Raw genomic sequence first — 25892 nt, 5'->3', positions numbered from 1 at the left:
GAGGTCTGGTTATGGCCAAAGGCCAATTTAAAATTTTAAACTCTATCAATTAGGGTAATTTCATGTTTATATCACCAGATAGGAATGTTTATGACTAAATCTCTTATGAAGCTACAGCCAACTTTAGTTTTCATAATAAATATTATATTTAATACAGTTATTGTTAGGGCAAATGTGTTTGACTGTCATTCCCACACATTTTACCCAGTGCTTTCCATGATTTTTCTCTTGACCTTTCCACGCTTTGAAAGGGAAAGAATATTCATGGCTCTATTTGGCAGTCTCAGATCACAACACACTAGCTGGACCCACTAGTTTCTTTCTAAATGGGCAGTTTTCTGAGAAACACAAAAATTCCCTGCAGGAACTGCGAATGTGATTAGTTCCTTCTGTGACGTCATCATAACATCTTGAAAAATGTAATGAAATTCCTTGTGTACACAATAGGATACTTTATAAACAAAGTTTGTTTCTTCATCAGAACACATTTGGCTGTGTGTTTGTAAGTAACTAAATAATTATAAAAACCAACATATGAGTCCATAATCCATAATAACTCTTCCTTCAGTGAAAAAGTACATCCCCTGTTCTCCTTTCACATCGGAATCCACTGATATATTGTTTAGAACATTTTTTGTTTGTAAACTGTGCTTGATCTATGCATATTTCTCTCCTAATTCAGACAAGACGACTTGTCCACTGGAGAAAGCAATATTATGGATAGATGACTCGTATTTTTGCCAGAAGCAAAACATTTTAATGATGAATTTGTTTCTTGCAAATGTTTGCTTCACTTGTGGATTACTGGGATGTTGTTCATCATCTGTTTGGACTCTCATTCTGACGGCACCCATTCACTGCAGAGGATCCGTTGGTGAGCAGGGAAAACCTGTTCCAATGAAGAAACAAACTTTTCAGCAAACTTTATACTATTCCTGTATAGTATAGTTGAGGTCAATCGTTTACATACGCCTTGCAGAATCTGCAAAATGGTAATTATTTGACCAAAATAAGAGGGATCATACAAGATGCATGTTATTTTTTATTTAGTACTGACCTGCTTCAGAAGCAAAAACGATGCATTAAGAGCTTGAAACCATTTAGAAACCATTTGGAATTTGAAGATCAGGCTAAATTTAACTTATTTTGTCTTCTGGGAAACATGTAAGTATCTTCTGTAGTTTTTTAACGGCAGTACAAAATGAAAAAAAAGAAGATATTTAGGCAAAATAAGAAAAATATACACATCTTCTTTCTGTTCAAAAGTTTTCATTCCTGGCTCTTAATGCATCCTATTTTCTTCTGAAGAATCAGTGAGTGTTTGAACCTTCTGTAATAGTTGCATGTAAGTCCCTCAGTTGTCCTCAGTGTGAAAAGATGGATCTCAAAATCAAGGGATTAATGAACAACTATCACTAAACAAAAATCAAGTGTATGTAAACTTGTGAACAGGGTCATTTTTATAAATTCAACTATATGACTTTATGTGAAATATCTTATTCAGGTCAGTACTAAATAAACATGCATTTTGTATGATCCTTCTTATTTCGGTAAAATAATTAACATTTTGCAGAACCTGCAAAAATCTCCTAAAAATAAAGGTTCTTTATTGGCATCGATGGTTCCATAAAGAAGCTAAACATTCATGGAAGCTTTCAAATGCAGAAAAGGTTCTTTGCAGTCAAAAAAGGTTATTTTGAAATCTTCTGAATCACTGAAATGTTCTCTGGGGAACCAAAAATGGTTCCTCTATGGCATCACTGCAAAAACACCTTTTAGGAACCTATATTTTTACGATGTATGTTAATCTTTAACCTAAACTTTTTACTGCTGATTTTTTTTTTTACTTGTTTACGATTACACAAACATTTCAGAGCTAATCCACTATAAAAATTTCAGGGACATTTACTGGTTAATTTTTTGTTTTAGTGATTCCAAGCCTGGAAAGCACAATTTTATTATTCCCCTCTCCAGGTTTACACTGACTGTGAGACACGGTAATAGCTTGTTGTTGGAAACATGGTTGAAAAAATGACTTAAATACACAGAACAATTATCATTCTCAATTAATTTAGATGTTAGCCTTGACTAAAATTAGAAATGTTGGCATGTAGTTCTGCATAATCTCTTAAAAACGAGCAGGGAAGCAGTTCTGTTTAGAATGTGATTGTTAACACGACATTAAATAAAACATAAATAAAATACATTTGTTTTATTTAATGTTCTATGAAGCGCTATCTTTTAAACTAGATTTATTCTAGACAAAAAATCCCAGAATTCAGTCAGAGCGGTTTAAAGTTCCCGGGTTCCTCCAGCGTCCCTACATTCAGCGCGCGTTCCTCCTCATCCAGCTCGTGCTGTGAATGGACGGCTGCCGTTCTTTTCCGGCTACACCTGCTCAACCCACCAGGAAGTGCTGGGCGATAAATCCTAAAGTAATAATCCCTTTTACCTGGAGCGAGAGGAGCGAACAAACATTATTATGCAGTGTATCCGGGGAAAGCCCTCCGATTAGATTCATGTGATCGACGCGCGCGATTAATGCAGGGTAGAAAACACACCGTCAACTCCCTGCAAGTTGGGGTTATTGTTTTCCTGCGGTGTAGCGTTTAGTTTTTTTGCGGTCCTAACCTCCCTCCGGCAATGGGATGCTGTGGAAGCGCAGAGGTAAGCGATGCTGCCCGCAACAATACGTGATACAATTTATCGAATCTCGAGCGGATGTGTTGATACATTGTTACATTATTGCTGGCGCTGTGATACATTGTTTCACGGCTGATCGCCTTTGACGGGCCAATCAAGTACTGTACTGTCGCTTGCACTGCATGTAATCCTATTATTATGTCCTGTGCGGTCGCACATAGCGATGAATGCATTTGACCATCACAGTTATAGGATGATTTCGCCTTTGCATCAAAACACAACGCGTTAGACCGTTGTCTTTGTATTTTTGCTGCTCATCATCATAGTGTAGTGTGTTAGTAAACATGTTTACAGGCACTGCTGTCTTACAACACACTGGTTACACAAACGGGGTTATTTATAAATGGAAATCAATTATGGACGGTGCTTGTTATGTGAAATAGATTTTTGAATATAGACCTTTTGACAGGTTACATTTGCGAGGCTTTATATGAAAATATTGTTTAACCTTTTAGCATGTTAACTAGTTATGTAAAGAAGAAATGGACGAAAATTTTGTTTTTCATGATTATTTTTATATTTAAGTGATTGATAACCAGTATGTGACACAATAATGTTTTCATTATCATTGCTCACCTATGATGGTATATAGATAATAATATTCAAATAGTAATACAATAATAATAAATAACTTGTGTAAACGTATTTATTCACTGATGTTTTCTTTCTATTGAAAGGGCAATGATTTAAAGATTTAATGTGTTATTTTAAAAGACCTACCAAAACTGTATGATTGATCAGTGAATTCTTCATATTTCTTTATCTAATATTTTAGAACCAATTAAGACAGTATTGACTATCAGTTTATCTTTAATGCAGAGGCATTTTATTTAAAGCATGATTGAACTAAGCATTGTGTATTGGTATTTCAGAGGCCAAAAAGAGAATGGAAACCTTTGGAGGACCGAAGCTGCACGGATCTGCCATGGTTCCTGTTATTTACATTGTTCCTTGTGGGAATGGTAAGTCAACAGTTCACCTTATTCATAATTTATAGCCAATATTATGTTCATAGATGCAGTACTTGTGGTCACACTGTGTATTACAGTGTTCATGTTACTTTGTGTTTACATATACAGATACTGAGTAGATTAGATATGCTAATGTTGTTTTTTATAGTTCTAATTGCTCTATCTTGGCGTTCAGTAGTCAGATGTTAATAACAGATGTCATATTAATGCATTTGTTAAGTTGTTATTGTAAAAAGCATATTTAGGATTATTGGACACTGTGGTCTTTTTATCCTCTCACAATAAAACAATAAACTAAACAATAATTAATGCTAGAGCTGCAGGAATAATTGAAATAAAACTAAAATGGCAATATGGCTTAGTCTGATTTAATTAATAAATAAATGTGCGGTGTGATTCAGAGTGTTCTTAGACATGAGCAACTCTTTATCCGCTGGTGTTTGCAGCATCTCAAAGTGGCTCGGTTTGCAGTGAATGCTGCTCCATGTGAAATCGTTTCTGCATGTGCTCTGAGTTTAGGTCGATTTAATGTGCATTTGAAAACACAACATGCAGCAGCCATCTTCTCATAAGTGCTTATCAACAAAAGAGCAGCTTAGAAAGTTTAAATAAATGTTTGATTGTCTATTGTTTAGAAATGAAGTAATTAAGGCATCCTTAAATGTTAGTATTAAATGTGAAATAAAACAGTTATTAGTTTCCTTAGTTATACAGCATGGGTATATTTGTAGCAATAGCCAACAATACATGGGTCATAGTAAGGGTCAAAATTATTGATTTTTCTTTTATGCTAAAATCATTAGGCTATTAAGTAAAGATCATGTTCCATGAAGATATTTTGTACATTTCCTACCGTGAATATATCAAAACTTTATTTTTGATTAGTAATATGCATTGCTAAGAACTTCATTTGGACAACTTTAAAGGCGATTTTCTCTATATTTTGATATTTTTTGTTGCACCCTCAGATTCCAGATTTTCAAATAGTTGTATCTCGGCCAAATATTGTTCTATCCTAACAAACAATACATCAATGCAGAGCTTATTTATCAGCTTTCAGCTTTTTATAACAATTTCTCAATTAAAAAAAACCTTTATGACTGGTTTTGTGGTCCAGGATCACACATATATATATTATATTACAATTGTAATATTTTGTATTTTGTGATATATAATCTATACATTTTGGTCAAATTATGCAACCATACAACTAAGCACAGCAAATCTAGAACGTAAAGATCTTTCCAAAATGGCTCAGCTTTTTTCTTGAAATGTCCCTTTTGATTAATAGTGTTTTCTCACCTCGCTGTGGTTTTTGCGAACAGCCCTGATGAGCGTCACTTGGTTTCTATTTCTGTGGTGTTTTCCAGGGTACCTCCACCCAGTGTGAAATCTCACTGCTCAAAAAAATCCTGTTCCACATAACTGTCTTGAAAAAGTGAATTATATTCTTATTGGTTGTGATCGTATGTGGTCTCACAGCAGTTTCGCAACGACTTTAGACATTGTGTTAGTGTATGTCTCAATGTACAGTCAAACCAAAATTTATTCAGACACATTATCACAGTTTATTCGCTATAGTTTAGAAAATAGTAATAAAATTTGAAAAGAACTCAGAGTTATCTTGATAAGGTCAGATAACTTTTATATAAAGGTATGAAATGGATTACAGTCAACCCAAAATTCTGTTAGTATGACAGTATTTACACAAATATCAATACTTTGTTGACCAATTACGTAGCAATGCTTAATTTTGTTCAGTCTGTGGTGAAAAAAGGTCACATTAGCAATGAAAGAAAAAACACTTAAGTAAAACATAGTCAGGTCAAAGTGTAGTTTTTGCTCCCAAATTTTTATCAGTTTTACTGGTAGTCCACTCTATGATTTGTTTTTTTGGGAATAATAAATCACACAGTTTATTTTGCTATCCTCACTTACATAAATGAACTATAGTGTCCTGCACACTAGTAAAAAATTATATCTGGTGTCTGAATAAATTTAGCTTTTGTCTTATGCAATGAGGTTGATGTTCGCCAGAAGAAAAAGCTCACAGGAATATTTTGATTTAGTGGTAAATCTTTCTATAATTAGTTCTATCCTGTGAATTATTAAGCCTTTGCTGCAAATTAGTTTTCCCACATTTAAAAAAAAACAAAACACTTTTCACGATTCTTGCTAATTCACTTTCATTCCAGTGTGGCATCTGTGGGTTTACCATCGCGACTGGAGGGGCGGCGAGGCTCGTCTTCGGATATGACAGTTATGGGAACACATGTGGCCAACGCAACGAGCCCATCGAAGGGGTCCGGCTGAGCGGTCTCGACCATACTGACAGAAAGTGAGTCAGCTCACCTTTCTTCCCTCTCTCACCCTTTTTTCCGACACTCAGCTCGCATGCACCATCACAACCCTCATTTTTTCCCCCTCCTTCTCATTCTCTGCTTTTACACACCCGTTTTTCTCTGTTGTAAATGGTCAGTGGTGAAATCAGAGCACCCCAGCTCTTGCTCTTCGATTATCACATCAATGCAAATGTCAAACGGCTGGCGTTTCACCTCGAGATGGCTGAGGACTATCTGAGCTACACACACGAGCCTTGAATAATTCAGTACAGGCCCCGAGGACGGGTACTGTCACAGTGTGCGGCCCTTAATGGGTGCTAGCCTGCAGGAAAGACAGGTATTGCGGGCCATTTCATTTGCAGCGCTGTCAAATGAATTTTTTGGCTCTCCGGTGTGGTTGAACTGAGTTGTACGTAGCTTTTTAGAGATGGCTCTGAGATCTGACTCATCACAAGGCAGAGCGAGTCATTTGGTGGAGTATTCACTGGCTTGTCAGAGGAGACGTGAACTTAATAATGGCTTGAAAATGTCTTGCTGGAGCTGTCAAAGAGAGATGGCTGCGCTAGCAGAGGGCGTGCGGTTTACCTGTGTGTTTAATGGTGTTTAGGCTTCATTCAAATGCGGTTTTTAAAGCTGTTAAAGGGATACTTCACTCCTAAATCAAAATTCTCTGCATCATTTGCTCACTCTTATGTCTTTCCGAACCTGTCTGACTTCCTGTAGAAGACAAAAGATGATGTTCAGTATATCTGCTTTTATGTTTTGCAGAAGAAATAAAGTCTTAAGGATTACAATGACCTAATTAAATGATTAAAGAATGTTTGGGTTAATTTTAGGGATGCACTGAAATGAAAATTCTTGGCCAGTACAAAATTACACACTGGGCCGAAAGCTGATTACCGAACACGGTTTTTCGTGTTTTTCCCCCATGTATTTTGCCAAATGTTTTCACCATTGCATAAATGAATTAGCCAATATTAGCTTTTTACAGTTTGTCTCGCTTTTCAAAGAAAAGCCTACCAACAAAGCACAATTTAACTTAAAATGCGTTAGTAAAATAATATTCTTTGGCCATTATTAAGACCCCCTTCTTGAATCAGGCCTGTGTTTTTAATGTTCAAATAAATGCAGCCTTGCTGAGCAAAGGAGAATGTTATAATAAATGTATTAATAGAGCTGTTGTAATAATTATTATCATTATTTTTGTGTTACTTTTTTATTTGATTTTACAGAATAACAGTAAATTTACAATACTAACATTTATGAATGTTGAGTTTTTTTATTTTGGCGGAAACCCGCAAGAAGACCTCAGTACTACTTTTTGCTGACAGCAGCAGATTTATGAATGATTCTCATAATGCAGATTTCCCTCATGATTTGGACTACTGAACAAGCTTGTGCAGCGCTGTCAGAATGAATACAATTCCTGCATGTATTAGACAACATAACATTCTGTAGTTTATTTACTAATGGTTTAAAGGTTCACTTTCAGAACAAAAAATTACAGATAATGTACTCACCCCCTTGTCATCCATGTTCATGTCTTTCTTTCTTCAGTCGTAAAGAAATGACGTTTTTTGAGGAAAACATTTCAGGATTTTTCTCTATATAATGGACTTCTGTGGTGCCAAAATGCAGTTTAAATGCAGCGTCAAAGTGCTCTAAATGATCCCAGCCGAGGAAGTCCTATCTAGCGAAACGATCGGTTATTTTATAAAAACATTTACAATTTATATACTTTTTAATCTCTAAACAGAGTACACATAGAGCTAGACAAGATGAGCATTTGAGGTTAAAAAGTATATAAATTGTAATTTTTTTTTTGTTTTTAGAAATAACAGATCGTTTTGCTAGATAAGACCCTTCTTTCCTCAGCTGTGATCATTTAGAGCCTTTGAAGCTGCATTTTGGAAGTTCAAACTCGGGGGCACCAAAGAAGTCCATTATATCACATGCATGCCAGCAAAACACAGAGAATGCGCATCAATCCTGAGGAGTCATAGCAATAGAGCGGAGGCGAGAAAGCTGCAGAGAATCTGCTTGCCCGGAAGCTCTCGTAACTGACACAGAAAATTACTATTGTTTGGCAAATAAATAATTTGACATACTTTTTTCCAACTCTTTATTAAGCTTTAAGTTACATCTCAAATGACAAGGGTTCAATAATCATGTTTAAATTAATTAACCCGTGAACGCATTCTCCCAGATGGCCTGGGTATGTGGAGCATTAACAGCTTATATGGACGGAACGGTAATATGTACCTAAATCATGACCAGTCATGAAAAAAACAATAATAATAATAATTGTCTACATGCACTACTGTAACACAAATAAAGGCTGTTCTTTTGAAATTTCTATTCATCAAAGAATCCTGGAATAAAATAATTTAACAAAAATATTAAGCAGAACAACTGTTTTCAACACTGATAAATAATTCATGTGTCTTAAGCAGCAAATTAGCATATTATAAAGATTTCTGAAGGATCATGTGACACTGAGTAATGATGCTGAAAACTCAGCTTTGTCATCACAGGAACGAATTACGTTTTAAAATGTATTCAAATATGAAACATTTATTTGAGAACATGTAATATTTCACAACATTGCTGTTTGTTTACTGCAGACTTGATGAGCATAAGAGATTATTTTTTTCGTTTTTAATCTTGTGAACCTCAAACTTTCAAATGGTAGTGTATTTAAATAGCATTACCATCCATGTTCATCATTTTGATATGTGTCTGTATTTCACAGTTCATGATGCCCCCAATCACAGGACAGGACAATTTCCAAGTCACATCTGACGTAAAATTGCTAATAAAACGATGCATAATTTGAGTAGATCATTTTATGTTTATGTTAAGAATGTTCTTTGCTGTCCAGCCATGATGAAAATAAAAGATAAAATTATAGCCTTGGAGGACAGCAAAATTACATGTCATGTCAACTGCCCATTTACAAAATCATTTTTTTGTGATTAGCAGATTTTATGTTGGCGTTTCACATTTAGCAGTTTTTTTTTTTCATAAGGGTGATGCTGCCTGTGTGTGATTTAGTACGTGTCTAGGTGTTTGCTTATCCTATTACAAGCATATAGCTCTGAGTAATTGCTTCATTTATTCATGTCATAAAAGAGAAGGATGTGGTAAATACCACCTGGAGTGAGTTGTTCCTACAGAGGAGTCAGAGGCGTGACTGCTCATTTCTTGGCTTCCTCTTATTACATCTTTAACTCTGGCTCCAAATACAGAACCACTAGAGACGTGTAATCACCCCTGAACACCACTACACTAGCCTCCATATCATTCTCTCTTTAGACACACACACACACACACACACACACACACACACACACACACACACACATTAACAACTGATGCTGGATACATGTCTCTGCATACATTTTTGCAAACTCCAAAAACATACCAATACAAATATAGCTATATCAATTCACTGCAATTTAAAGCAATAGTTCACCCAAAAAAGAAAATTCCATCATTTATTACTCTATTACTGTCTATGGAGCAGCAAGGGGTACCTTTTTTGTTTTCAACTTTTATAAGAGATAAAGTTGGCAACATTGATTTGTCATCTCCGCTGTAGTGGATGCGCCTATACTATTACATATGTTACATACGATTACATAATCTGAGAATATTTGTTTTCTATTTTAATTGGTTAATTTGAAAGTGGACATTTCACTCTTTATATATATATATTTTTTTCATGACTGTAAGGCAAGTACGCAGAGTTTCTGAGTTTCGTGCTCAACTTCACAGAGACTGAGACGGCAGAAAGCGCATCCTTTTTGCTTTTTTTTTTTTTATAAACAAAAGCACAATGTTTCGTTGATATTGTGAGCACACACAAATAAATGTATAGTCTTTACAGATTTGAATGATGTATTACTTTTATCTGTATGACCAAAAATGAGGGAGTATTTGGAGAGCAATTTTTCTAGGGTAACATTAGATTAGGGCTGTGCAATATATCGAACGATATTGTGAGGCGCGTTTAGTCAATGAAGCCGGTGCTTTGATTAGTAGTAAATCTCCATCACGTGCGTTCCGCTCAGGTTCTGCTAGAGCGGCAATTGATACACAGAGACGTAAATCTCTGACAAGCTACGCCATATCGAGCTTAATATCGCACCGGCTTCATTGACTAAACGCGCCTCACAATATCGTTCGATATATTGCACAGCCCTACATTAGATTGAGCGGCCATGTAAAGTTGCTAATACTTGCATATTTCCGATAAGCCATATTTGAGGTTGATGAATGATAGTCGAGCATTTGGATGCCCTGCCCAATGTACTGTATTACCACACAGACCAATTCTGTGATATTCCGCGTTAAACAGTAAATTCCATTTTTTTGACTGTATGCCGTGACTCCGTTTGCGTTTTCCACTTCACAGTAATCATAGGGCCCTAAATAAACAGGTTTTTACTCAGGATTTATTGCTCTTATCAAAATGCATTCTTAAAGGGATAATTCACCCAAAAAAGAAAATTTGGTGTTTATCTGCTTACCCCCAGGGCATCCAAGATGTAGGTGACTTTGATTCTTCAGTAGAACACAAAGATTTTTAACTCAAACCGTTGCAGTCTGTCAGTCATATAATGGCAGTCAATGGGCACCAAATCTTTGAGAGTAAAAGAAAACCACACAGACAAAACCAAATTAAACCCTGCAGCTTGTGACGATACATTGAGGTGTTAAGACACAAAACGATCGGTTTGTGCAAGAAACAGAACAGTATTTATATCATTATTTACCTCTGATCCACCGCAGTGTTCAATTGTATTAAGCGCGTTCACAACAGCTATCTGACATAGTAGATGCATACACGGAAGCGATTTGTCACGCGTATGCATAACTCATTGTTTACACAGTGCATAGCGGGTACTCAAAATGGTAATTACTTGTGCTTATCCTAATTCTAAATCCTAATTAAAAATCTTTGTTTGTGTTCTACTAAAGAAACAAAGTCACCTGCATCTTGGATGCCCTGGGGGTAAGCAGATAAACATCCAATTTTCCTTTTTGAACCGGTACCGGTACTAGTAACTAGCGTTGTAATACTCTTCAAAATGGAGCTAGGCAGACGCAGAGGAGATGAATTGTTAAATAAAGTCATTATTTTTGTTTTCTTTGCGCACAAAAAGTATTCTTGTAGCTTCATAAAATTCTGATTGAACCTCTGATGTCACATGGACTGTTTTGTTGAAGTTTTCCTTGCTGTCTATGGAGGGTCAAAGAGCTCTTAGATTTAATCAAAAAAATATCTTAATTTGTGTCCGAAGATGGACAGAACACAACAGGTTTGGAACAACCTGAGGGTGAGTAATTAATGACAGATTTTTCATTTTTGGGTGAACTAACCCTTTAAAAATGGAATGGTTGCTTTAGCAAATGTGTTTTTATGTTACATTTACCTTTGTTGATGTTATTGGTTAGGTTAAGAGTGGGGTTTAGTGTAAGTGGTTCAATATTTTTAAACACAAAATTGACCATTCAGTGCCACTCACCAGACGTTTCTGAATTACTGCAATACGAACAACAACCAGCATAATAAAATGTTGCCAGATTTGCTTTCTGAACCACTTTTAGTGCCAGTCCCTGAACATTTTGCATTGAATGTGTCACTAAACATGCACAAAGCATTATAATATTATTTAGCAGAGATGTCGCCTCACACGCTTCCAGTGAGCTTGGGTTGTATATCGCTATTGCCTAATGAGTCAAAGAAAAGAGAAAAACATAAGGTCTTGGACTTAAGGTCAAATTGTTCTCATAATTTCTGTTGTTTTCGAATAGCTCCGAATTCACACCTTCACTTTTTTTTAGCCTCATATGTACAGCACAGTTAATTGGCTTGGAGGGTTGTGATCTGTGGACTTTTACCTTTCTACTTGGCACTTACCATGTAAGTAGTAATTATGTGCTTCGTTAGGAAGATTTGACATCTGACCTTAGCCTGCTTTGTTTATGGACTAGATTAGCACAGGCCTGTGGGTCATTCAGACGAGAGTAATAGTAGACTGAGGTCTTGTTTGTACTAAATTTACTGACAAGATGTTTGATTCACAACAGAGCAGGAGTTAGATATTTAGTGTGTAAAAATGCAGTTTTGTATTCTGTTCCTGACCCTGTTTTGATGTAAAGTAAATTGAGTTATGGAGTCAATTCCATCGACTCCTGTGGTCGGGGTTGACTCAGAAAAACAGGAAATCAAACACCTTTACTAGCTGTAGTGGATAAAGTACATGCTGGGGGTGTAAATGTGTGAGCAGGAGACAGTCTGAGTTAGCAAGCAAATGTTGTTAGCCGAGCAAAGTTCATCTGGTTAATGCACTTAGCTTAGTTTTACTTTCTCAGCTGCTAATACCGTGCTCCAGCAGCCCGCTCCCACTGCCCATGATCCTTCACTTTATCCATCTCTATTTAATGGGGTTATGGACCATTTTTGCCTCTCATGTGTGTTCACTGAGTTTATTGCATACTGTAAAGAATGTCAGCAGTTTTTGTGCAGCAAGCTTTGGGTTAGATTAGGTTCAGTGTTTATTTTCCATTTTTCCTGTTGTCAGTATGATAATTATCTATTTTACAAGCTTAAAGTTGTGTTTTTGTATTAGTGTTGTTCCTATGGAGTACAAACTGTATAGTGTGCTGTCCACATTATATACAAACAAAATAGATTTTTTGTTATAAACTGTCATTACTTTAATATAATTGGCTAACCTCCAGATGTCACTGATTTTCACACTCTTGTTCATCAGGCTGGGTCGAGGTTTGGGCTTTTTTGGGGGGGAATTTTTATTCTAAAATAGACACTGTACTTATGTTCTTTTTTTTTATTGTTTGCCTACAGAAACAAATAACATTAACAATATCACATCATGTATTCATGTTACAGAATGTTCAAAACCCTATACATAAGAATTAAAAAATAATGGAAAAAAAGCAAAGAAAAAACAAATGATAAAAAAGGGTCACACCGTTTCAAAGCAGCCCTTAAGTAAAGAATTAAAGAAAAATGAAAGGAAAATAAAAGTTTAAATAATTGTTATATGTACATCAGGAGAGCTTTTCTATGTATTCCCAAAGGGGAGACCATATCAGCCAGAATTTGTCAGATTTTTGATGTTTATCATAAGTGAGCTTTTCAAGTGGCAACCACGTGACAATCTGTGATATCCACGTTTTGAAAGTAATGCAGACCAAAGTAACAATATGCATTTTTTTGCTAAATATACCAGGACAATAAATAACTGTATTGCATCTTTTTTAAACAAACTGTTCACATTAAGATTCAATAAATACAAAGCTGGGGTCATATCAAAGTTTAGTTCAAAAAGATCTTTCATTACCCTATGTATTTTTTTCCAATATGGCAAAATTTTATCACAGTACCAAAAACAATGAATGAATGTACCTTTATCTTTTTTACACTTGAAACACAGGCCTGTGGCATTGATAAACATCTTCTTTAATACGCATCGGTGTAAGATAAATTCTATTAAAAAATGTAAAGTTGAGCTCATGGATCCCAAGAGAACTGCAATTCGGGTACATATTATCACATACAATATCCCAGTCGTTCTCTTCAATGGCTTGACCAATATCTTTCTCCCAAACACTCTTCAGTCCCGGCAAGGCAGAAGTGCAATTACTAGACAAAATATTATATGCCCTTGATATTAATCCCTTTAAACAAGTAGGATTCAGTAAAAGGTCTTCAATCTCTGTTGTTTCGGTTCTCAACTCTTCTTTGTCTATCTTTGGTTTTAAAAAATGCCGCAGTTGAAGATATTTATAGAAATTGGAATTTGGAACTTTATCTTGCTCTACAATCTGCTGGAAAGACTTTAGGGTGCTCTCAGAAAACAAACAAGATATTTGAGAGATTCCCAGTTTCAGCCATGCTGAAAGACCAATCTTCTGCAACGTTAAAGGCAAATCAGGATTAAAAGAAAGTGGGGAAGACAAGGAAAGAGAGGCAGAAATTATTAAAGTATGTCTTAACATCCCTCCAGGCTCGAAGAGTGTTTGCTATTGTAAAATGCTCTGAAACCTTTTTTCGCTTTGCATAGTTCTTAACAAATGGCAAAAATCTAATTGGTAAGCTGTTTCTTCCATCTTATACCAAACAGAATTGATCCTTTCACTTAGGGCTGGGTGGTATACCTTTTCATACCGAATACCGGTGTTTTTTTTTTAAAAAATGATATTCATTTTTCATATACCCCAATACCGGTGAGTGTGTGCGTACAAAGCGCTGGGAACACGTATGTTGACGCAAACAGAAACCGCAGCTTGCACGTGTTTGTCTGAAGCAACACATCTGAGGTGTGGACGTATTTCAGTATATCTGAGAAAGACCCAGGGTTAGCGATTTGCAAAACTTGTAATGCCGAAATTTCAAGAGGGGGTGTGTCTGCAGAGATGAGAGCAGAGATCGGCGCATTGTGCGCAGACAGATGTAGCTTTCAGTGAGAGAAAAACAATGGCTTTATGTTGGTGTTACGTCGCAATATTTTAAAGATATGTCTTTTCTATATACTGTATTTTTATTAATATTTATGCTTTAAAGCCAATGGATATCACACAAGCAACGTGGAAACTGATCAATATGTTAAAGTGAAAGTAAAAACTGACTTTCAGCATCTGATGTGCATTCTTTCAGACAATGAGAGACGATTATACTTCATATGCTGATATTAATTTAGTCCCTTAATATTTTTCTTGTGCCCCGAACATGGTGGGAAAAATAAATAAAAAAGAAACGTATTTTGTGTAAGGTTTGTTTTTGAAAGTCTTAAATAAAGCTCTTAATTTTCATTGATGACTGCAGTGTTATTAGGGGGTTATGAAAGTCATAATTATGATTTCAGGTGGTCTAAAATGTGGGGACTGAAAGACAAGAATTGCCATGAAACTTCAAAAGGCTATCCATTGAATAAATATGAGCGCTGCACGTTTCAAAGTCATTTGTTGCGCTACTTTGTATACTACCATTCTGACAGCGCCTCCTGCTGGAAGAGAAACGCGTAGACTTGTAAATGTGAACTTGTGAAGAATGCACAATAAAGTGTTGTGTATTTTGACTGCAAATCATGAATTCTGATTTCTTCACCTCATTACAATTATGAGTGCCACTGTCACTTCTTTGTGAACAGCAGCATTTTGTGAGACCAATCAAACCTGGGTTAATACTAGTCCGGTCAATGTAAGCCAATATACTGCAGTAATTATTCTCTAATTTATTAGGAAATGTGGTTAACACCTAGTCATGCATGAAAAAAAAATAATACCGTCATATACCGTGATACCGTATAATTTTGAAAAATACCGTGATATAAATTTTTGGTCATACCGCCCAGCTCTACTTTCACTACACCAACTGATCATGTTTTTTATCTGGGCTGCCCAATAATAAAACTGAAGATTTGGCAGACCGATCCCACCCTTATCTTTTGGCTTCATTAATTTGGAAAATTTAATCCGTGGCCTTTTATTATTCCAGATCAACTTTGAGAGGTGTTTATTTAGGTCTTTGAAAAATGAATTTGCTAAATAACTAGGTATGGACTGGAATAAATATAAAAGCTTAGGAAGCACATTCATTTTTATTACATTTATTCTTCCTAGAAATGAAATTGGGAGTAAGCACCATGTTTTCAAGTTAAGCTTGATTTTCTCTATAAGAGGAATATAATTGTTGCTTATAAGACCATTAAGTGAAACTGTGACAAGAATGCCTAGATATCTGAAGCCATTTTCTGATAATTGGAAAGGGGAAATTAATTTTAAATGTTCTAATGAAGATACATTTAAAGGTAATGAAATGGATTTGGAAAAATGTATTTTATAACCAGAAAGACTACTGTAATAGGAAATGCATTCTAATAATACTGGAATGGATTGCTCTGGTTTAGACATAAATATAAGTACATCATCAGCGTAAAGTGATGTTTTGATGATCTTCTCCTCCCACTATAATGCCATGAAAATTTCAGTTCTGTCTGATGAGTTCTGCTAAGGGTTCAATGACTAGAGCGAAAAGTAAAGGTGAGAGAGGGCAACCCTGCCTTGTACCTCTCCCTATGCAGAACGGAGTAGAAGTGAGACCATTCGCAATTACTGTTGCCCTAGGATCAGAATAAAGCAACTGAATCCACCTAATAAAGTTATTCCCTAGGTTAAATTTTCTAAGAGTGGCAAACAAAAAGTCCCACTCGACTCTGTCAAAAGCTTTGTCAGCGTCAAGGGAGAAGACAAGTGCAGGGCGCCCTTCACTTTGAACAAAATTAATGACATTTAAAAGTCGGCGTATATTATCTGTGCCATAACGCGATTTCACAAACCCGGTTTGGTCCGGCTTAACTAACTTGGGTAGTATGCTCTCTAACCTACATGCCAGAACTTTTGTCAGTATCTTACAATCTGTATTAAGTAGGCTGATTGGTCTGTATGATGCACAATCTTGTGGGTCTTTATCTTTCTTGAGTATTACGCAGATATTTGCTATATTCCATGTTTCAGGTATTGTGCCTTGATCTAAAATAACTTGTAAAGCCGGTATAAAAATGTAAGAAAGCTCGGGCCAAAATGATTTGTAAAATTTGGTGGGAAAACCATCGGGTCCTGGTGACTTGTTAGATGACATTGATTTTATTGCAGCCAGGACCTCTTCTAATGTTATAGGCGAATTAAGGTAAACCCTGTCTTCATCTGAAATAACCGGAAGAGAAATATTATTAAAAAAAGTTTGAAATTCTAATTGTAAGGCACTGTTTTGTGAACAATAGAGTGATTCATAGTAGGACCGAAATGTGTCGTTTATAAGAATGGGATTGTATGTAGTGACACCATTTGGCATCCTTAGAGATTTAATTGCTCGCTCAGATTGTTTCTTTTTAATCTGATATGCTAACAGTCTACCAGATTTGTTTGCATGCTCATAGTAATTTTGCTTGGAAAGAAACAGTAGTTTTTTTAATATGATTAGTATGATCAAGATTAAGTTTGGCTCTAGCATGGCATAAAGCGGACCAGTTAATTTGTGTGGGGGTTGTACTATGCAGGTGTTCTAGTCTTTTAACCTCCTTTTTAAATCTTGCCGTTTAGATATAAGGGCTTTTTTATGTGCAGCACTATAAGAAATAATGTATCCGCGTATTGTAGCCTTAGCTGCATCCCACAATATTGCAGGGGAAACGGGTGAATTTTTATTATCTGACCAATAATTTTGTATTGATTCCCTTACAACGTTGCAAAATTTTGGGTCCAACAGCAAAGAAGAATTCAGTTTCCATACCTTGCTTCTTGTTAGTGGAGTTTCTACACTCTTAAAAAGGATGTGTTAAAAACAACACAGCCTGTGTTGTTTCTTAACACACCTTTGTGTCTAGTTAAGGACAACACATTTTGTGTTAGTTTTAACTCAACCAGTGTGTTATTCCTGCTAACACAGAAAATGTGTTGATTTTTTTGTGTGTTATAAATACACAATTTGTGTCAAGTATGTGTTATTTTTGAACAAATCTTGTATGCAATAAAGACACAGCAAACGTATAGTTTGTACACCATTTATTAAACCTGTTACTAACAATTACATAACTCAAAAAGGTTAAAAAAAGAGAGGTAAACAATCAAAATACAGTCATTTCAACATTTTAATTGTTCCTTGAGTGAAAAGTTGTTAATGGTTTATAAAGTTTTTTTAAAAATGTGGTATTTGACAACCTCTTAAGCATTAATCATTTTATTTACATATTTTCATCTGCATACAAGTGATGGTGAGGGTCGTGAGATGAAGTCTCTCGTTTGTCTCCTGTCTCGTCAGTAACTGCCACAAGCGCTTCAGGAGTGTCTTCCATTCAAAGCTGCAAGAGTAAAATAAAGATACTTTTGTTATTTATAGGATACATATAACGAATATTGTAAAATAGCGATAGCTAAAAAGGCAAGAAAAGCTTAAGCATCAGAGATTATGTTAGCGTCTTAGGGCAATTTGCACAATAAGTGGCACCACGAATCTGTTCATTTTCAAAGAGGAAGACGCGATGAACGACATGGATCGCCTCATGTGAAGCGCTACAACGTGTCAATGATTAATTAAAAGCGATTCTGTTCACAATAAATCTAACAAAAAAAACTATAAAGCTTGTTAAAATAAGCTCCCACAGCCGAGATCTGCAGAAGGCATGGGCGCAGCTCACATCGCCATTCGTGAGGCAGTTTTCCGGCTACCACGTATATGTGCCAAATACCCCTCGACCGTCCACAAACGATCACAAAAGACATTTTAAAAACGTATAATGGCCAATACAAACATTTCTTACCTTCACACATTGAAGTTATGTCCTGACGATGAAAACTTGAAGCACGAGGAAATTTGCTTGTCTCAGTAGAATAACGGCTCATGAAGTGACGCAAGCAGCAATGTGATTGGCTGATATTTAACACATATTGTGTTTGACACACTGTGTTAGATATTTTCTTTTTTCTTTTTTGTTTTTAACACACATTTAACACAAAATAACACAAAATGTGCTAAAATAGACATAGCACAAACAATGTGTTAAAAATTAACACATCCTTTTTGAGAGTGAATGTAATATCTATTTGAACGGGAGCATGATGTGAAATGGCAATTGAACCAATTTGACTAAAAGATGCAAGATTTAAATAAGTATTGGGAATAAATATATAATCAATTCTTGAATACGAACCATGGGGATGGGAGTAAAATGTATAGTCTCTAGTGAGAGGGTTCATCTCTCTCCAGCTATCAATTAAACCCGTCTCTTTACATAATTTTTTGAGAACCAAAGAAGATTTAGGATTGACTAGAGTACCTGATGAAGATTTATCTAGTCTTTCATCCATCACGCAATTGAAGTCTCCAGCACAGATTCCTAGACCTTTGCAGTGTTCGTTAAATTACAAAATCATTTTGGACATGAATTTTGGAGAATCTTTGTTAGGTGCGTAAACATTCAACATTGTAATATGCTGGCCAAATATAAAGCCTGTGACCAAAATAAATCTACCCTCAGTATCTCTAACTTGGTTTTCAAAAATAAATGGCAAGTGTTTGTTAATTAAAATAACTGTACCTCTTTTCCTAGGGTTAGCTATGCATGAAGAAAAATACACTTGACCCACCCAATCTCGATTCAATTTCAAATGCTCATTATCAGATAGATGAGTTTCTTGAAGCATTGCAACTGTAACTTTTTCCTTTTTTTTTTTTTTAGAAAAGTCAGTACTTTTTTTCCTTTTATCACATGCCCTAATCCTTTAACATTCCATGTCATAAATCTAGTCGAGCTCTGCATTACAGCGAGGTGTGAGAAAATAAGAGATTGTTAATGTAATTTTCAACAAAAAGGTAAAACAACAAAAGTATCTAATGGGCAAATGTTTAAAGGTAACAAAAAACAACTCCCTCTCCCCCACCCCCGGCTCTGTCCCCAACTGACAGGGCCAAATAAGTCCCCCTAAACATAGGTCTCTGTACCCCATTGGACTCGGGTAAAAAAAAAACATTTACCCACTACAAACAAACGGTTCAGGATCATGCCTATTTTGAGAAACGCTACGTTAATCCGCTCCAGTAAAATAGACATCATCTCGGAGTACTCATATAGGGAAAAATGACGGAAAATATGAGAAGTCCGTTATATGAACTAACAGTCACATTTGCCATTTCGAACAGATTAGAAACAAATAAATGGCATGTGAGAACCCGGGAAAATTAAAGTCACTACACCTCCGATTATGGTAAAGATGAGAGAATAAGTAAGATTCCCTTTATCGCTTATCTTGCAAAGTCTCTATGAACTCTTCCACCGCGGCCCCTGTGCTGAACATACGAAGCTCTGAATCATGAAGGCAACACAACTTGGCCAGGTACGCGAATCCACGGAACATTTTGCGATCGACTAAAGTCTTCTTCACAGCGTCGAATTCCCTCCGTTTCTTCATCACATCCACTGAAAGGTCTTGAAAGAAGCACACCTGCTTGCCCTCGTGAACAATTTCCTGTTTTTTCAGTGCTGCCTGTAGAATGCGATCTCTGTCCGCATAGCGCAGAAATCTGACCAGTATGATTCGTGGTGGATTATTGACTCCGGGAGCAGGTCCGAACGATCGGTGCGCTCTCTCAATCTCAAGCCTGAGATCAAAAGAAAGGTCGAGCCATTTCTGTATCATTTCCCTCAAGAATTGGGGGAGCAGAGTAGATCCCTAAGCTTTTTCGGGTAAACCGACGATTCGCAGATTCTTACGTCTTCCACGGTTTTCTAAGTCATCCACTTTAGCTTGAAGCTGAGTAACTGTTTGTGTCAAAGCAGACAGTTCACTTTCACGGGCCTGCAGAGCATCCTCTGTGGTAGAGATTCTGTTTTCAGCTTCCATTAAGCGGGATTCACTCGAAGACACTCTTTGTGACAAATTGGATAAAGTCTCATGAACTGCAGAAACTGAGGTCGATATAGCATCAAGACGACTTTCAATAGTATTGAAACGACCGTCGATATTCCCCAATCGAGTACTAAGCGCTCGTATTTCTTTCAAAATTGGGTCCGTTTGTTCAGTTGAAGTCGAAGATGTTTCTTCTTTTTCTGTGCCCGGGAGGTTGCGAAAAGTGGAAAGTCCTTTGGATCTTGAGTCTTGGACATGTTAGTGGTGTGTTAATCTTTATAATTAGGAGATTCCTTATCTTAGATCATAGAGGGTAGCAATTTATTAAACAATTAGGAGCGGAGCTACAGTTTAGGCAGCCATCTTCTCCAGCGTCCGCGAGCGCCCCCCGTACTCATGTTCTTTTTAGTCAAAGATATTTGTGAAAAAGTGTATCATGGTTTCCTCCAAAATATTAGGCAGAACTGTTTTCAACATTGACAATGCTAAGAAATGTTTTTTTTGAGCAGCAAATCGGCATATTACAATGATTTCTGACAGTTATTGTGACACTGAAGTCTGGAATAAGGATGATGAAAAGTCAGCTTTTCCAATATTGAAATAAATTGCATTTTAAAATATATTTAAATAGAAAACACTTATTTAAAATTGTAATAATATTTCTCAGTATTTCACATTTTACTGTATTTTAATAAAATAACTAATACCAGTTTTGGTAGGCATAAGTATGGAAGCCTGTTTGCGCCACTGAACAAAAAAAAAATGTCATTGCGACTTTATCTCACAATAATGACTTTTTTTCGCAAATGTGAGAGAAACTCGCAATTTCGAGTTATAAAGACCAGTTTTGAGAGGAAAAAAAGACTGATATGTTCTCAGAATTTTAAGTTAATATCTTACAATTATGACTTGATAACTTAAAATTGCATGTTATAAAGTCAGAATTGCAAGAGTTTTTTATCGCAGTTGCCAGTTTATATCTCAGTTCAGACTTTTTTCTGCAATTGTGATACATAAACATGCAATTGCAAATTATAAAATCCAGTTTTGAGGAGAAATTTTCTCAGAATTGCAAGTTTGCGAGAAGTCTGTCAGAATGACAAAAAAACTCACAATTGTAAGATATAAACTTGCGATTCTGAGAAAAAAGTCAGAATTGTGAGTTTATATCTCAAGTCTGACCATATTTCTCAGAATTGCGAGTTTATGTCTTGCAATTCTAACTTCATTTCTTAGAATTGTGCATTTGTATATCACAATTCTGACTTTGTAACTCGCAATTGTAACTTATTGCGTATTTTGCAATTCCTACTTTTTACTCAAAAAAAAGCAGTTACTTTTTTTTTTTATTCAGTGGTTGAAATTGACTTCCATACATTTGAGTCTTACAAGTCAAACCAAAAATTTAGACACCACATATAATTTATTTTTTTTTAACTACTGGGTCCAAGACACTATAGTACGTTTTTGTAAATGAGGATAGCAATATAAGGTAAACTGTGACATATTATACCAAAAAATTCTTCATACAGTGGACTACCAGTAAAATTGATAACAGTTTGGGACCAAAAATTTGATTTGACACTTTGACCTGACCATGATTTGTTACATACCTTTCTATCAAAGTTATCTGACATTATCAAGATGAATTTGTTCTAACACAGTTTAATTCTTGATCGGGTTGCACGGTATACCGGTACTACGGTAGTATCACGATACTAAAGCTTAAAAATACCCGCGGTGCCATTGCATTTTTGAAACGGTAGTATCGTCCATACGGTAGCACCGTAAGACATGTTGTATGCACGGCAGGAACACTGTGTAAAACGATCATTTGAACATGCACACCAGCAGAAACATTACAACTTGATTGCCAAAATGTCTTTCTGCTGTGCTTTGTGTAGTACAGGCTGTAACTCAGTATTTCCCGACACTTCGGTTTAGTTTGAAATGAGAAGTTGCATGCGCACGTTGTTCATGCTGCAGTTTATCAGAAGAGAGTGTCTGATTCAGACAGTCTAATGTTATTTAAAAAATAGCAGCTCAAGAATCAATTATTAAACATCAAAATGTTTTACAAGAAAGTATTTTCGTATTTTTATTAATTTGGCCACTTTTAGAACAGTAATAATTCGTTTCTGGAAGCATCTTTGCGATAATGAATGCAATTCCATTCATTAACATACTTGCTTTGCACTTGGTTCTTATCAATCATTATATATGTATATTTTTAAACAATATAAATAAATACGTTTTAATATAGAAGCTGCTAACTTGGAATTTTTAATATTTGCCAGCAAAAAATGCTCCTGCAGTTCAGAAATATGACAAGATGTCAGCAAGATGTTTTGTTTAGTTTCTGTGTTCGAATCCGAATCCGTGTTGGTTTGGGCGAATCACTGATTCACTACGCCATTCATAAAAACAGTCATTTGATTCACTCCTGAACGATTCAGCTGTTTTGAATGAATCGTTTGAATGACTCAGTGATTCAATCATGAACACTGCTGCCACCTGCTGGCGGGTTTAAGTTTCCCATCATATTACATTCTTTTCCTACATATTTCTATATTCAGAGTTTTGAATTTAAAACATTAATCTTATAACATTACTTATGGGCTATTTTGATTCTTAGTTATGTAGCGCTTAAGAGTGATGTCTTATAACAGGAGTCACCAGCAAAGCAATATCCACATACAAATTGTACAGATAGGTAATGATGACATTTAAGCAGAAATGGTGGATGTAATGCAAGCAATAATAACATTTTGTTATCATCATGAATTACATGTACTTATCATCATCAGAATATAGGGAAAATGTATCAGTTTTATATTATGGTTCACAGTTGGCATTATCTGAAGACCTTGCAGGGGTTAGGTTTATATCTTCAAATGTGTTGGAGTCATCAAAGATCTTTCTAAAAGGCTAGATTTAAACTGGTGCTTGAGTAATATCAAGTTAGCTCAGAATTGGTATCCTGAGGTACAAATAGAAAATCAAAAGGAGAATAATTAGCATAGCTGCTGTTCATAACATTTCAGGCAGTCTTGTGCATTTGATCAGATGTAACTAAAGTAGAAGGTTATGAGATACATTATATGAATATTTGGCTTAGATAAAGCAGTCCTGCATAAAATACAACTTCTTTTTTTATTTTATGTAGTAATGAAAGGTGTAAAGGTAAATATTCTTCATCATCGTAAAATGCCCTTAAAACAAAAAGAAAAAATACATGCTCAAAGTGCAGAAGCTATGCATAAAAGTTTTATATCATGGTGTTTTAGGAGCATTTAGTAGTGTGCAAAATTATATATTGTAGAAGTATAGCTAATAATAACAAGCAAGAAAAATCCAAACTGGCAGAGGGTTACTGTGAATGTATGTGCCAACTGGGCACCGTTTTCCTGATGCCATTGGGATGGCGACTGCGCAGATGGCGAGGGCCCGTTCATCGCTGCTTGCAGCTTTAATTTTAACCTTAAAAAACTAATTTAGTCTCTAATCCTATTTTTCAAAAGATAAAGCTGTTCTAGTTGCCAGAAGTTGTAATTTGCATATCTAAATGCTATTTCTTCCAATGTTTTCGCGTTACACAAGCCTCAGGTCAGATCTGGGCTACATTCTTACAGTAAACCTCTTCTTCGGCCAGGCTGTTTTGACAGGCTCTATGCTAATGCTGAAGTGCTCTTTCCTCAAGCACGTGCGTCCCCTGCTACTGACAGTCTGTTTTTGTGCTGAACACACAAGACAATGGGTCCCTCGTCCCCGCGTGGTCGCCGTGCCCACTTCACACCGCATGAAAAGCTGAAGTAAAGCCACGGCCGCAGAGGAGGCTTGGCTCAGAAACAAGCTCTCAGTACCCCTCTGCCAAAAAATTGGGCTGAACGGTCCTGTGACAAAAAAATATCTGCTGTTCAGAGTTGATCTTTATCGCACAATGCCGTGTTTTAAGTCCCACGGTGGTATCAGATCAGACTCCGTGAAGTAAACAACCTGCTTTGGTATTTGGTTTGTCATCAGATTTGAGCTTAGATACTCTTCCTGTCATGAAAATTGAGACTTTGTTGTTTTGTTCACAGATTTGTCTTTTTCCTGGATCCGTGCAACATAGACATCATTCAGAGGAAGATAAAGTCCATGGCGCTGTGCGTGTCACAGTGTCCCACCGAGGAACTGGCCACTTACTACGACCTCAAGAGGTTTGCCATGATGAACGGTGAGTCGGTCAACCAGCTAGCTATTGTGGGCATATAACGTCATCCTCACAGATATAATGGCAAGACCTTGACTAGACATCTACCCATGGAAGAGACAAAGGCGTTCATCACATATATGGCCGTGACCCCCAGTATTTGTCTTTTAAACAGTGTTTCTTTACTCCAACAAGAGCAACACACACACATAAATATACACATATGTTCCTGTCAGGCACAGCCGGTAAGACCCGGTCAGGGTTGAGCTAACTAAACAAAGGTTCCACTGACCCGTCTTGCTGTAGGGTCTCTGTTGTTTACAGTCTAGTGTTGCTGTCTATAGGGTTTGACACGTCCCATCTGACACCAAGAGAGAGTTTGAATGGCATCATTGTTTCCCTGGAGTTTCACTGTGTTTTCTGTACATAAGGAAAGTTCATTATGGAGTTCACATTCATATTAAATGCTTAGTGAGTTGATGGTGATTTAAAGGATTAGTTCACTCCAGAAATAAAATTTCCTGATAATTTACTCACCCCCATGTAATTCAAGAATTTCATGTCTCTTTTTCTTTCTTCAGTCGAAAAGAAATTAGGTTTTTGAGGAAAATATTCCGGATTTTTTTTCCACATAGTGGACTTCAGTGGGGATCGGTGGGTTGAAGGTCCAAATTGCAGTTTCAATGCAGCTTCAAAGGGCTTTACATGATCCCAGCCAAGGAATACAGGTCTTATCTAGCAAAACATTTAAAAAAAATAAAATGTATGCATGTGACTTTTCCAATGCGTGAACTGTGAAGTTGTAGATGTGCATCACAGAACTAGTGCAAGGTGAGCATTTGTGGTTAAAAAGTATATAATTTTTTATTTTGTTTAGAAAATTACTTAGTAGTACTTGCTATATAAGACTCTTATTCCTCGGCTTGGATCGTGTAGAGCCATTTGAAACTGCATTGAAACCTGTACCTTCAAACCGTCTATTATATAGAGAAAAATATATGTTTCCTAACAAAAACCTTCATTTCTTTTCAGCTAAATAAAGAAAGACATGAACATCTTGAATGACATGGGGGCGAGTAAATTTTCAGGAAATTTTAGTTCAGGAATGAACTAATGCTTTGGAGAAATCTAATTTTCTCATCCCTGCTGAAAAAATCTAGCTAAAAGCAGTGTCTGATGGTAGTTGCTTTTTATATGGTTTCTGGCTGGTCCTTTTTGGTATGGGCAATATGACCAAAGATTTAT

The 25892-nt window shown here is 36.1% G+C and overlaps 1 protein-coding gene across 2 annotated transcripts in view; it reads left to right on the top strand.

Annotated features, from left to right (window-relative positions):
- The window catches only part of slc44a1b (solute carrier family 44 member 1b), a 45676-nt gene that overhangs the window by 844 nt on the left and 18940 nt on the right, over positions 1–25892 (top strand). The window contains exons 1-4 of one of the 2 annotated variants that reach the window (XM_073821127.1): positions 2411–2667; positions 3576–3665; positions 5870–6012; positions 24535–24671. In XM_073821127.1, coding sequence (XP_073677228.1) covers positions 2644–2667; positions 3576–3665; positions 5870–6012; positions 24535–24671 — 394 coding nt within the window. In that variant the 5' untranslated portion in view covers positions 2411–2643. Of the gene's footprint in view, positions 1–2410; positions 2668–3575; positions 3666–5869; positions 6013–24534; positions 24672–25892 lie in introns of those variants that run through there. The other variant, XM_073821126.1, reaches the window with a different exon arrangement.

The sequence above is a fragment of the Garra rufa genome, chromosome 16 (genome assembly GCF_049309525.1).
Source record: "Garra rufa chromosome 16, GarRuf1.0, whole genome shotgun sequence".
In the NCBI taxonomy this organism is placed as follows: domain Eukaryota; kingdom Metazoa; phylum Chordata; class Actinopteri; order Cypriniformes; family Cyprinidae; genus Garra; species Garra rufa.
The sequence above is the reverse complement of the archived record's forward strand: the minus strand, read 5'-3'. Positions and strand labels throughout refer to the sequence as shown.